The sequence below is a fragment of the Eimeria tenella genome, genomic scaffold, assembly GCF_000499545.2.
Source record: "Eimeria tenella Houghton genomic scaffold, Eth_scaff3, whole genome shotgun sequence".
In the NCBI taxonomy this organism is placed as follows: Eukaryota; Apicomplexa; class Conoidasida; order Eucoccidiorida; family Eimeriidae; genus Eimeria; species Eimeria tenella.
In genome coordinates, this window is record NW_013542870.1 from 557,554 (window position 1) to 569,832 (window position 12,279).

The window sequence follows — 12,279 nt, forward strand, 5'->3', positions numbered from 1 at the left end:
GCGGCGGCGGCAGCAGCTGCTGCTGCTGCAGCCGCTGCTGCTGCTGCTGCTGCTGCAGAAGGGGCGTACCACCACGTTGATGAGCTTGCGCAGCTGGTGGTACATCTGGGACTCGAGTTTGCTGCCGTCGCCGCTGGCAGTGCTGGCAGTCTCGGAGGCCATTTGGGGGCCGCTGAGGTGTTCCATTGTGGTGCAGGAGCAGCAGAAGTCAAGGGCAAGAGGCAGCGGCGCTGCAGCAGCAGCAGCAGCGCAGCAGCAGCAGCAGCGGCAGCGGCAGCAGCAGGCGCCGCAGCGAGCCGCCGCAGCACAACGACGGGCACAAAGACTGCAGAGGCGCCGCAGCGCCGAAGACAACTCAGAAATTCAAAAAAAAGAACAAGTCGGAAGTAAGAAAGAAAGAAGATGACACGGGAAGCAGCAGCAGACGCAGGCTGTGAGCAGCAGCCGGCGCGCAGCCGCGAGGCGCCAAAAGTAAATAAACAAAAGGAAAAACAAATGCCTCTTCAACCCTTTTGACTTTTTTTAATTCTGCACAAAAAGACAAATTCAATTTCTCCCCTGACACCGCAATCTTCGCGAGCTGTCCGTACACCGCAGCGCTGAACGCAGCAGGCGCCTCTGCTGCTCTCACTCCACTTATTTAAAACTTGTCTGCAGCAAAAGGCCAGCTATCTTTTGCGTCTTTTTTAATTCATTTGACTTCCTTTTCTTATTCGTCTTGGCCTCCACCATTATTTTAGTTTGCTGGCCGGCGGTCTCAGCAGCAGCAGCAGCAGTGCAGCAGGCGATGCTCTCATGCAGCCGAGGCTGCAGCCGCTCGCGTTTGACTAACACTTCATTTTATTATTTCGCAGAAATATATTCCACTTTACTTGTTTTCAAATTTAGTCTCAAGCGAGACCCGCCAATAACAAGAGCCTGCTGCTGCTGCTGCTGCTGCTGGCAGCCCGCTACAGCGGCTCGGCTGTCTTGGCAAAATCACCCCACTGCAGCCACGACACAACTAGCCCGCAGTCCTGCTGCTGCTGCTGACTCGCTGCTGCTGCCCTGTTGCTGCTGCTTTGCTGCTGCCGCTGCTTTGCTGCTGCTGCCTCGCTTCCGCTGCCTCAGACCATTTAAGAGAAGCAGCTTGAGGACTCTCGCTGCTGCGCTGCTTCCAACAGAGCGCCGTCGCCTGCAGCCCTGCTGCAGCTGCCGCTGCAACAGCAGCAGCTGCAGCAGCAGCAGCTGCTGCAGCAGGCCTTCTTCTGCCGCTGTGTCTGCAGCATTAGATGTAGCAGCAGCAGCAGCAGCGAGTGCATGCGCAGCCGCAGCAAACAAGCTCCTGCGCAGCAGCAGCTACAAACAAACTAGACGGCCAAAAAGAAGCAGCAAATAGAAAAACAAAACCAACAGACTTGTGCTGCTGCTGGGGCTGTCCTGTGGGGTCTCCCCACTGGGCAGGCCTAGGGTTTAGGGTTTATGGCTTAGGCTGCAGCAAACTGTGGAGCGCTGCTGGCGGCCTCAAGTAAAAGCCGCAGCAGCAGCAGCAGCAACAGCAGCAGCAGCACCAGCAGCAGCGCGGCAGCAGCAAAGCTCAGGACAGGAGGGGCCTTCACTCTTCACAGCCGCAGAGCCATGCCAAGGCTGTGGAGCAGCAGGAACAACTGCAACAGGTAGCAGCTGCTGCTGCAGCAGCAGGCAACAGCTGCGGCTGCTGCAGCAGGCAGCAGCTGCTGCTAAGCAGCTGGTGCAGCAGCAACAGCAGTTCTATATCTCAGTTGAAGGGCAGCAGCAGCAAAGAGCCAGCACCCCGAGATTATGATCGGCAGCAAAAGAATGTTGGGCCCCGGAAGCAGCAGCAGCAGCAGCAAAGAACAGAAAACTAAAAACAAAAAAAGGAAAGTAATAATACAAAATGGGGCCATCTTGGAGTGCACAGACACTGCAGCGCAGCGCTCTTGCTGCTGGCTGCTGCGGCCCGAGAATGAGGTGTACGTACACCTGAGGAGTGAAGTGCGAGTGCCCACCAGCAGCAGCAGCAGCTGCTGCTGCTGCTGCAGCTGTAGCTGCTGCTGCTGCTGTTGCCGCTCCTTGTGGGCACGGTGCAAAAAAAGCTGCGAGCTGATCGCCCGGAGGCAGCGGCTGCAGCAGCAGCATCAGCAGCAAAAACGGCAGCAATGACAGCAGCAAAAACGGCAGCAGCAGCTGCTGCTGCTGCTGCTCAAACCCCTCAGCGGTGTGCTGCAGCGGAAAAGCAGGCTGCTGCAGCAAAAGCTGCTGCTACATCTGCTGTTTCGTTTCCAATCGCTCTAACGGAGCGGAGCGCTGCTGCTCCAGCTCCTGCTGCTGCTGCTGCTGCTCTTTTTCATGTTGCTGCCGCGGCGGCAGAGACTTCTGCTGCTGCAGCGGCTCGCCGATAGCCAAATCTTCAGCAGCAAGAGGCCCCTCAGCTTCTGTGGCTTGCGGAAGATGTAGATACACCTCATGGCCCCGTCGTCGCTGCAGCGGCAGCAGCTGCTGCTGCTGCTGCTGCTGCTGCTCTTGCTGCTGCTGCTGCTGTTGTTGCTGCTGCTGCTTTTCTTCTGCAGTTAGCTGCTGCAGCTCAACTGCTGCTTCTCCCGGCCGCCCACGAGGTCTCAAGGGACTTGCGAAAAAGGGCGTCAGGTAGCTGTACATACACCCCAGCAGCAGCAGCCCCAAACCCTAAAGCCTAAACCCTCAACCCTAGGCATCTGGGTTAACTGAAGAAACCCTAACAAATGGGAAGACAAGACAAAAGCTTCGCCCTAAACCCTAGGCGCGAAACCCTTCTGCTAGAAAAGAAACCCTAATTCTGAGCCTTAAACCCTAGTTGTAGGCCAAAACCCTGAACCGTGATTGTGAACCCCAAACCCTAAACCCTGATTCTGAACCCTAAACCCTAAACCCTAAACCGCTTTTCTTAAGACACACTTCCGATCCAGCAGACGCAGCCGTCGCCGCAGGTATTCGCAGCAGTTGTTTTTACACCAGACGCTCCTCTGCTGCTGCTGCTGCTGCTGGTTGGTCAGCTCTGCTGAGCCGCTGCTGCTGCTGCTGCTGCTGTGCAGCGGCAGCTCCCCAGTAGCAGCAGCTCCGTCACCTTCAAAGTCGTCCGCGAAAACCCCCAGAGGCCTCAGTGCGAACAACAGCGCCGGTGCTGTACCAAAAACGCCCAAACCCTAAACCCTAAACCCTAAACCCTAGCTCTTGAAGTTGCCTTCTCCGCAAAATAACGCCCAGAAGGAGGGCGGACGAATCAAGAGCCAGTGCGCCCCTGCCTCCCACGCTGAAGCCCTACAAACCCTAAACCCTAAACCCTAAACCCTAATCTTACTCAACAGAAGCACTGACGACAGACACACCACTAAAGTGAACGTCAGGATGGCCTGTCCCTCTCGGCCCCCAAAGTCATGCTGAGCCCTTTCCGCCAGCGCAAAGGCTGCACGCAAAAACCCTAAACCCTAAACCCTAAACCCTAGCTCCCAACCAGAGCCCAAGACCCCAAACTTCGGGCCAAAACGAAAGCCAAGGTCCTAAACCCTAAACCCTAGATCATGAGCTGGCACGGCAATGAGGCGGGGCGAAGGAACACCCACGCAGTCCCTCCTTCACTGGGGTCTAGGGTCTAGGGTTTAGGGTTTAGGGTTTAGGGTTTGTGCCCACCGACTGTCCCCCTCAGCCCGCAGAGAGCCACCGCGTGCTGCTCCTTCAAAGACAGCCGCTTGCGGCCTCTAAAGAAGTTCATCAGGAAGCAAGTTAAGTACACGCTCAGCGCCCTGCAAACCCCCAAACCCTAAACCCTAAACCCTAAACCCTTAACTCGACTCCAGTCGGTGAGGGCTCAAGTGCGTAGCTACAGGGGACGGATTTCTGCGGTCAAAATCGACTTGTGCTCCGGTTGAGGGCTTGAGTCCCGTCTAGGGTTTAGGGTTTAGGGTTTGGGGCACCGTGCGGCTACAACTGCAGCAGCGCCGCCCGTAAGAAACAAAAAGGCTTCTTTGAGTGGCAGCAAATCGAAAGAAAAGGGGGCGAGGCCAAGAAAGACAAAGGAGAGGCATTCCGACAGCAGCGCGAGCGACCCAAAAACCGCTGCGACGCAAACCCTAAACCCTAAACCCTAGACCCTAAACCCCAAGTCTTTGGACCGGAACTCTCGAGGCCACGCGCAGACGCCAGCAGCCAAAGGCTCGCGACAGCAGCCTTGCCAGCGAACCACGGAGAGCGAACACCGAGAGCGAACACCGGGGATAGAGCTAGGGTTTAGGGTTTAGGGGTTTAGGGTTTAGGGTCTACCTACATCGCGCAGCAACTTGCGCTCGTTGTGAGAGATTCATAAAAGCATATTTCCCCATCGACACTCCACAGAAGCATATGGAGACAATCCCGCTGAAGCCGCAGCCCTGAGGCACTCCCGCAGACCCTAAACCCTAAACCCTAAACCCTAAACCCTAAGCTTAGGGGCTAGACCCTAGGCCCTCCAGGCTGTAAATCCATCATTTTGAAGCTCGTCGCCGGACAGCGCAGACAGACCTGAAAAGGGCCTTTAGAGGATGCGAGGGTTAAGGGTTTAGGGTTTAGGGTTTGAGGGTTTCGTACGTCAGCGATGAGAAAAGCCAACCAGGGGAAAAGCATCAGCAGCGCCACTTCCAAAGTGGCATCTTCTCGGTTCCAGTCGATGTGCTTGTAGACCTGCCCAAAACCGTAAACCCTAAACTTAAACCCTAAACCCTAGAACTTAAATTCTGAGGCCAAGACGCTAGGCCGTCTCAGCTCTGGCTGGGGCGCTTCTTCGTGCCAAAAAAGACAGCAGGCGGAGCAGCAGCAACAGCAGCAGCAGCAGCAACAGCAGCAGCAGCAAGCTTTCACAAGGAGCAGCAGCCTGCGGACAATTGGCGCGAGCTGCAAGGGCATGCGCAGCAGCAGCAGGACACAGCATTAGCCTTAGCAGCAAGCAGCACGACGAGCAGCGCACAGCAGCAGCAGCAGCAGCAGCAGCAGCAACCCACGGAAACCAGCAGCAAAAGCAGCAGCACGAAAGCACGACAGAGAGCCACTGCAGCAGCTGCACGACACAGCAGAAGCAGCAGCAGCGCACAACAGCAGCAGCAGCAGCACTGCTGCTGCTGCTGCACAGCACAGCAGCAGCAGCAGCAGCAGCGTACAAGAGCAGCAGCAGCGCCGGTGAGCAGCCCAATGGCCGTGGAGGCCGCGAAGGTGCAGAGAAAAGCAGCAGCAGCAGCAGCAAATCCTGTTTCTCTTTCTCCGTCAGCAATTGCGCGGTACATCACCAGAGTCACTGCGTCGTTCAACAGGCTTTCTCCAAACACCTGAACGCCAGCACCCACTGCTGCTGCTGCTGCGACTGCTGCTGCTGCTGCTGCTGCTGCTGTGGCTGCGGCCGCTGCTGCTGCTGCGGCTGCGGCCGCTGGTTTTTGGCTACTGAGGGGGCTTGCAGCCTGGGAACGGCGGGGGTCGCGTACGACCCGCTCCCGAGCGTGCTAGGGTTTAGGGTTTAGGGTTTAGGGTTTACGAGGACGTGTATGAGCATTTTGGCCCGCAGGTCTCTGAAGGCACTCAAAACCGCCACAGGATCTGTTGAAGAGATCAGAGCGCCCACGGCGAAGGCCCGGCGGGGGCTGAAAGACACGCCTGGCAGCAGCAAACCTGCAGCAGCAGCAGCAGCAGCAGTAGCAGGGGCAGGTGCAGCAGCGGCGAGAGAGCACGCGCGGCGCGCGAACTGTGCCGCCAGAAGCAGCAGAAGCGGCTGCTGCAGCGGCAAAAGCAGCAGCAGCAGCCGCAGCAGGCAGGCCGCTCCACCAGCAGCAACGCTCGCATGAAACAGTAGCACCAGCAGCAGCAGCAGCAGCAGCAGCAACGCCGGCAGAGGCACACCCAGACTACCATCCTGAGGAACTGCAGCACCACAACCAGCAGCAACAGCATCACCACCAGCAGCAGCAGCAGCAGCAGCAGCAACGCCGGCAGAGGCACACCCAGACTACCATCCTGAGGAACTGCAGCACCACAACCAGCAGCAACAGCATCACCACCAGCAGCAGCAGCACCATCAGCAGCAGCACCATCTCCGTCGCCACCAGCAGCACAATCAGCAGCAGCACCATCAGCAGCAGCAGCAGCACCATCATCATCATCGTCATCAGCAGCACCATAATCATCGTCACCAACATCAGCAGCAGCACCACCACCAGCATCAGCAGCAGCATCACCATCATCAGCATCCTGATTACCAGCAGCAGCAGCAGCAGCAGCAGCAGCAGCAGCAGCAAACCTGCGCCCAGCATGTGGGTGCCAATGAGCAAAGTGCTGCAGACTGTGGCGCCCACAGCGAGCCACAAAACGCCTCCGAAGTTTTCCGCAAAGACGCAGCCAAAGGGCCGCTGCACCAGCTCCAAACCACTGAAAAAACAAACCCTAAACCCTAAACACTAAACCCTAAACCCTAAACCCTAAGTACTCTCTAAACCCTCGGCGTTAAACCCTAGACGCTGAGCTCGAAAGCCTAGGTCGCAAAAGCTAAACACAAATGCTTTAATTCTAGGCCTGGGCACCTGAAAGTAGACTCTAAACCCTAAACCCTAAACCCTAAACCCTCAGGGGGCCCTTAGCACAGTTCATGAGCCGTCTTTACGGGTTTTACAGCTGCAAGGCCAGCGGCTAGGGTTTAGGGTTTGAAGCAAAGATAAGGGTTTGTAAGATTAAACTTAGGGCTCAGGGTTTACGAGTTTGGGGCTTAGGGTTTAGGGTTTAGGAATTAGGGTTTAGTGCTTGGAACTCTGATTCTGAGCAAACTAGGGTCTAGGGTTTGCTGTGCAGCGCCGGAGTTTGAGGCTTTGCTTCTATGCCTAAAGAACTGTGTTTTAGGGTTTAGGGTTTAGGGTCTAGGGTTTAGAAGTTACCCCTGGAAAACAATTGGAGGGAGCAGCAGCACAAAGAAGACTTCTTCCTTGAGAGCCAAAATGCTTCTGAAGCTGCTGCTGCTGTGCTGCTGCTGCTGCTGCAGCAGCGCCCCCAGCAGCACGCCGAGGAGTGTAGCCACCAAAGGGACCTGCAGCAGTAGCTGCTGCATGCGCCTAGCAGCAAGAGATATAAACAAAGCAGCAGCAACGACCAGCAGCAGCAGCAGCAAACCCACGGACATAACCACCTCTTTCTCGCTGCTGCTGAGGATGTCCCCAGCCTCGCCTTCCCAGCTGCTGCTGCTGCTGCCGTTGCTGCTGCCGCTGCTGCTGTTGCTGTTGCTGCTGCTGCTGCCTTCATCATTTTCGCTGCTGCCACGTGTGTCCGCATTGTTGTCCGTGCTGCTGCTGCTCCGGCTACCATCGGTGCCCCCGATGCTGCTGCTGCTGCTGTTGCTGCTGTTGCTGGCTTCGTCGTTGTTGTTGTTACTGGGCTCTTCGGCGTAGTCTAGACGCCGAGGCGGCAGCGGCAAGCCTAAGCGTGCTGTCGTTTGTGCTGCTGCTGCTGCTGCTGCTGTTGTTGCTGCTGTTGCTGCACTGGGAGGTCCCACCGTGTCCGACCCCGAAGAGGCCAGAAGTGCATTAGGGGCATTAAGCAGCAGCAGAACTAGCAGCAGCACTTTGGTAGCCATGGTCAACAGCAGCAGCAGCAGCTGCTGCCGCCGCTGCTGCTGCTGCTGCTGCTGCGACTGGGTGGGAAAACAAGGAGTCTACGGAAGCCGGTCTGGTAATTAAAAAAAGCGTTTGGGGTTCAGGGTTTAGGGTTTGGGGTTTAGCGTCTTTCGCTGCGTTGACCTGCAGCCAGCAGCGTCGGCAGTGAGCCCCTGATATACTCAAGTTGCTGCTGCTGCAGCTGCTGCTGCTTCTGCTGCTGATGCTGATGTGTCTACAGCACCAATGACTAAAAAATGTATTATTAATTCAGTAATGGCAGCAGCACCAAAGATGCTTTATCTGGCTTGTTGCTGCTGCAGCAGACAGGGGCCCCTTGCCAAGGCGTGTTGCTGCTGGTGGGGCCCCCAGAGCAGCAGCTGCTGCAGCAACTCCGCAGCTCCAGCAGCAGCAGCAGCAGAGCTGCCAGCATGTGGGGCTGGCGATCAGAGATCTTTGCAGCTTCTAATTTTGTCTTTGGGACTTCTGCAGAAAATAATCAAGCAGATAAGCCTGTTGCTGCTGCTGTTGCTACCTCAGCTGCTGCTGCTGTTGCTGCTGCTGCGACCTCCCCGTTGCCGCCGACATCGACGTGGGGTGTCTGCAGGCTTGACCTGAGGCTTTAGGGTTTAGGGTTTAGGGTTTAGGGTTTCTGTAGGGAGAGGAGGGCGTTTATTCGCTTTCCACGGACAAGCCGTGCGTGTCCCTCGAGGTTTAGGGTTTAGGGTTTAGGGTTTAGCACCCAAGATGGTGTCTCGACAATGTAGGGTGGTGCTGCTGCTGGCAGCAGCAGCAGCAGCAACTCAACAAGCAGCAGCTTTTGCTTTTTCCCAAACGACTCAGGTCTTGCGGGTGAGGCTATGTTGCTGCTGCTGCTGCATCTGTCGCTGCTGCTCCTTTCGCCGCTGCTGCTGCTGCCTATTTCGCTGCTGTTGTCTGCGTAGTCCAGCCTCTGCTGGAGCCTAACTAAGTTGCTGCTGCTGCAGAGTGTGACGCCGCTGTCCTCCGCTGCTGAAGCCGTGAGGCCCCACGCTGCTTCTTCTTCCACAGCCGCGGGTAAGCAGCAGCGGCAGCAGCAGCAGCACTAGCAGCAGCAGCAGCAATGCCAGGAGCGGTGGTAGCAGCAGCAGCAGAAGTAGCCATCCTTGCGGGTCTGGGCCTGAGCAGTTTGTGCTGTGTCTGCGGACGCTGTGCTGCAGCCACCGCAGCAGCAGCCAGCAGCAGCAGCAGCAGCAGCAGCCAGCACTCGCTTGACGGCGAGTTCATCTCGGGGCCGCTGCAGCCTTTAAGGGGAATGGTGCTGCTGCAGAAGTTGGAGGCCGACGTGAAGACAAAGGGGGGGCTGCTGCTGCCCACGGAAGTAGGACTTTGCTGCTGCTGCTGCTGCGCTGCTGCTGCTGCTGTGCTGCTGCTGCTCAGTTCTCTTGCTGGTTGCTTGCTGCGTCTTCGCTGCTGCTGCTGCTGTGCTTGCGTTGCTGTTGATTGTTGCTGCTCTCTGTCTCTCAGCTTGCTCCTGCTGCTGCTGCGTCTGTGTGGGAAGAGGCCGTTGCTGCTTCTGCTGCTGCCGCTGCTGCTGCTGCACTTTAAGGATCCTGTGCGGCTGCTGTTTTGCTGCAGTCCCGTCAAGAGAAAGTGCTCGGCCGCGTGCTTGCTACAGGCCCTGGGGAGCTGCATCAAGAGACCGGGTCTGCTGCTGCTGCTGTTGCTGCTGCTGCTTTTCCTCCTGATCCTGTTGTTGTTGCTCTTGCTGCTGCTGTCCTTCTGCTCTGCCTATGTGCTGCTGCTGCGCACTATGCCGCGCAACGTGTCGCTGCTGCTGCTTCATTTCCAGCTGCTGCTTCTGCTGCCTAACTACTGCTGCTGCTCGTGCTGCTGCTGCTGCTGCTGCTGCTGCTGCACCGCCGCGGCTGAGCGTGACACACGCGTTGTGGGTGTCGCTGGTATGGTATTGGGCGGGAGATAAACAGCCCGGGGCCTTTTGCTGCAGTTGCTGCTGCTGCTGCTACAGCGAGGCCTTCTCTGTGCTGCAGAGAAAGGGCAACATGCTGCTGCTGCTGCTGCTGCTGGGCTGTCGTGTGTAGGGGCGGTGCCTCTCTGCGGCTGCTGCGCAGCAGCCCTTGCTGCAGCAGCAAGGACCCCATCGAAGCAACATCCACAAGAGCTGGCTGTAGTTTATTCTTGCTGCTGCTGCTGCTGTTTGCTGCTGCTGCTGCAGGAAACGCATTGCCTGCGCAGTCAAGGAAGGCGACATCGTTGTCTACCCAAAGCACTCTGGAGAGGCAGTCAGCCCATTGCTGCTGCTGTTGCTTCTGCTGCTGCTGCTGCTGCGGCTGCGGTTTGTTGCAGCTGCCGCATCAGGTGTTGTTGCATCAGGCGTTGCTGCTGGCTTTGCTGCTGAACACACAGGAGCACGCGCACTCGCAGTGTGCTGGTCCCAACCGCCTGCTGCTGTTGCTGCTGCTGTTGCTGCTGCTGCTGCTGCTCAGCTGAAGTACGATGGATCTGACTGCGTGCTGCTCTCCGGCGAGGAGCTGCTGGCCAAGGTCTCTCAGCCTCAAGTGCTGCAGCCTTCTGACGTGCAGCCGCTGGCAGACACGTGCGTCTGCTGCTGCTGTTGCTGCTGCTGCTGCTGCTGCTGTGGTTGGCAGGTGCTGGTTCGGCTGCTGCGTCTGTTGCGCTTGTTCGGCTGCGTTGCTGCTGCTGTTGCTGCTGCTGCTGCGTGCCTAGAGACACCTCTTTGGTGCTGCCGCTGCCGGGCTTGCACTTGCTGCTGCTGCTGCTGCTGCTGCTGTTTGTTGCTGCAGCGTGTTCGTGCGCGTCTTGAAGGCTTCGGATAAGAGCGCTGGAGGGTTGCTGCTGGTCTCGAAGCAGCAGCAGCGGCTGATGCAGCAGGCGGAGGTTGTGGCTGTCGGGGAGGGGAGGTTGTCGCAGCAGCAGACACGTATCCCAATTGAAGTCCGTGCTGCTGCTGCTGCTGCTGAGTTTTGGCTGTGGGGTGCTGCCCTTGCGCCATTTCTTCCCGTTTGCTGCTGCAGCAGCTGCACATGCGTGTCTTTCGCTGCTTCGGATGTTTGATATTTTGCTGTTGCGTTCACACTCTGCCGCTGCTGCTGCTGCTGCTGCGCAGGTTTCGGTGGGAGACAAAGTTGTTTACTCCTCTTATCTCGAAGAGTCTTCGCAGCTGAAAATCGGCGAAGACACTTTTGCCTTCATCAGAGCTGCTGATATTGCTGCCAAGTGGTAGCAGCGAAGCGCCCGCGGCGCTTGCTGCTGCCGCTGCATGCCATTTGCTGCTGCTGTACCTCTAGCTGCTGCTGCTGTAGCTCCAGCTGCTGCTGCAGAGTCTGCAGCAGCGACAGGAGCAGTTGATTCAGCAGCTGCGGCGGCTGCAGCTGCTGCTGCAGCAGCTGCAACTGCTGCAGCAGCAGGTGCTGCAGCATGTGCAGCAGCAGCTGTGTCTCCCACTTCCTCCGAAATGATAACATAGCCAGCAGCAACATTAAGGCGAGGCCCCCTGAGGGGCCCCCACAGCAACGGGAGAGTTCCTGCTGCTTTGGGGGCCCCCGTTTAGGCTCTGGGGGCCCCCGTGGCACCTGGGGTATAGGACTGACTGGCTTTGCTGCTTGAGTTGTTTTGTCTGCTGCTTCTAGGGCTAGAATTAGGTACTAGCTGCTGCTGCAGCAGCTGTTTAGTGCACTTGGTCTGTGTACTGCTGCTGCTGCAGCGGTAAGGCAGGTTTCCTTTAGCTTGCTGCAGTTCTTACTTACCTGCATACAGAGGAGTAGGGGGTCCTGGTGGCGGCTGTTTGTGCTGCTTTTCTGGGTGTTTACTTCATGGCTTTTTGAAATTAATTAATTATAAACGGGAAAATGAAAAACTGCTTTTATGGAGCTATTTATTAGGGGCAAAAGAACAACCGGCTGCTGCCCACTGCAGCACCGGACCGCTGCCGATGCACCAGTTCGGGCGCCTCTGTGAGGACTCCCAGAAGTTCACATATTTGTTTTGAAATGAAAAATAATAAACATAAAACTAGGAAGTTTAAATAAACAAAAACTGAACTTATTTTACTCTAAATTGAGACAAATGGCTGCTGCTGCTTCGTGCTGCGGCAAGTGAGACCTGCAGCGTCGTGTCCGTCGGTCGATTGTTGCAAGTGTGTACAGACAGCAGACTTCAACGAAAGCAGCTTCTTTTTCTGTAAACAAAAATTAAAATAAAATATTTTCATTATTACCCTTGAATTGGCAATTTGGTGTAGATAGGCCAGCAAATTCCGTGGCTAGTTCGGGGCTGCGGAGCGCAACCAGCAGCAGCAGCAGCAGCAGCAGCAGGAGCGATGCCGTGCCGGTGTGTAATCGTAGCCTCCTACGATTCCACATTTATCTTCCGTTTTCAAATTCCAATTATTATTTCTTTCAAGTGTTGCTACACCTCAAACAGCAGCTGCTTTCCCTCTCAGTCTCGGCTTGCTGCAGCTGCCTGCCTCCAGCTGCTTCCAGCGCCGTCGATTCTTCTCTGGTTTTATCCTCCGTCTTCCCTTTTCCAGTTTTTACCCCCTTGTCTTTTCCCCTTTTTTTGAGTTAGCAGAGCAGGCCTCAGCCAAGCCACTCTAGCAGCAAACAGCTCCAGCAGCAGCAGCAGCAGC

The 12,279-nt window shown here is 56.7% G+C and overlaps 3 protein-coding genes across 3 annotated transcripts in view; 1 reads left to right on the plus strand and 2 right to left on the minus strand.

Annotated features, from left to right (window-relative positions):
• The window catches only part of ETH_00019655 (dynamin-like protein, putative), a gene marked incomplete at both ends in the record, with an annotated part of 6,572 nt that extends 6,386 nt beyond the window's left edge, over nt 1-186 (minus strand). The window contains one exon of the mRNA XM_013375791.1: nt 70-186. Coding sequence (XP_013231245.1) covers nt 70-186 — 117 coding nt within the window. The remainder of the gene's footprint in view (nt 1-69) is intronic.
• A 2,076-nt stretch (nt 187-2,262) lies between these two features.
• Nucleotides 2,263-7,612, minus strand: ETH_00019660 (sodium/hydrogen exchanger, putative; the record flags this gene model as incomplete). Its single annotated transcript, XM_013375792.1, has 11 exons — nt 2,263-2,650; nt 2,935-3,160; nt 3,338-3,442; nt 3,667-3,779; nt 3,951-4,092; nt 4,301-4,403; nt 4,600-4,692; nt 5,166-5,330; nt 5,534-5,667; nt 6,293-6,420; nt 6,921-7,612. The coding sequence occupies 11 exons, from the start codon at nt 7,610-7,612 to the stop codon at nt 2,263-2,265; spliced, it is 2,289 nt and encodes a 762-aa protein (XP_013231246.1).
• Nucleotides 7,613-8,733: 1,121 nt separating this feature from the next.
• Nucleotides 8,734-10,875, plus strand: ETH_00019665 (10 kDa chaperonin, putative; the record flags this gene model as incomplete). Its single annotated transcript, XM_013375793.1, has 6 exons — nt 8,734-8,991; nt 9,249-9,316; nt 9,847-9,913; nt 10,118-10,227; nt 10,436-10,586; nt 10,759-10,875. The coding sequence occupies 6 exons, from the start codon at nt 8,734-8,736 to the stop codon at nt 10,873-10,875; spliced, it is 771 nt and encodes a 256-aa protein (XP_013231247.1).
• Nucleotides 10,876-12,279: the final 1,404 nt, after the last annotated feature.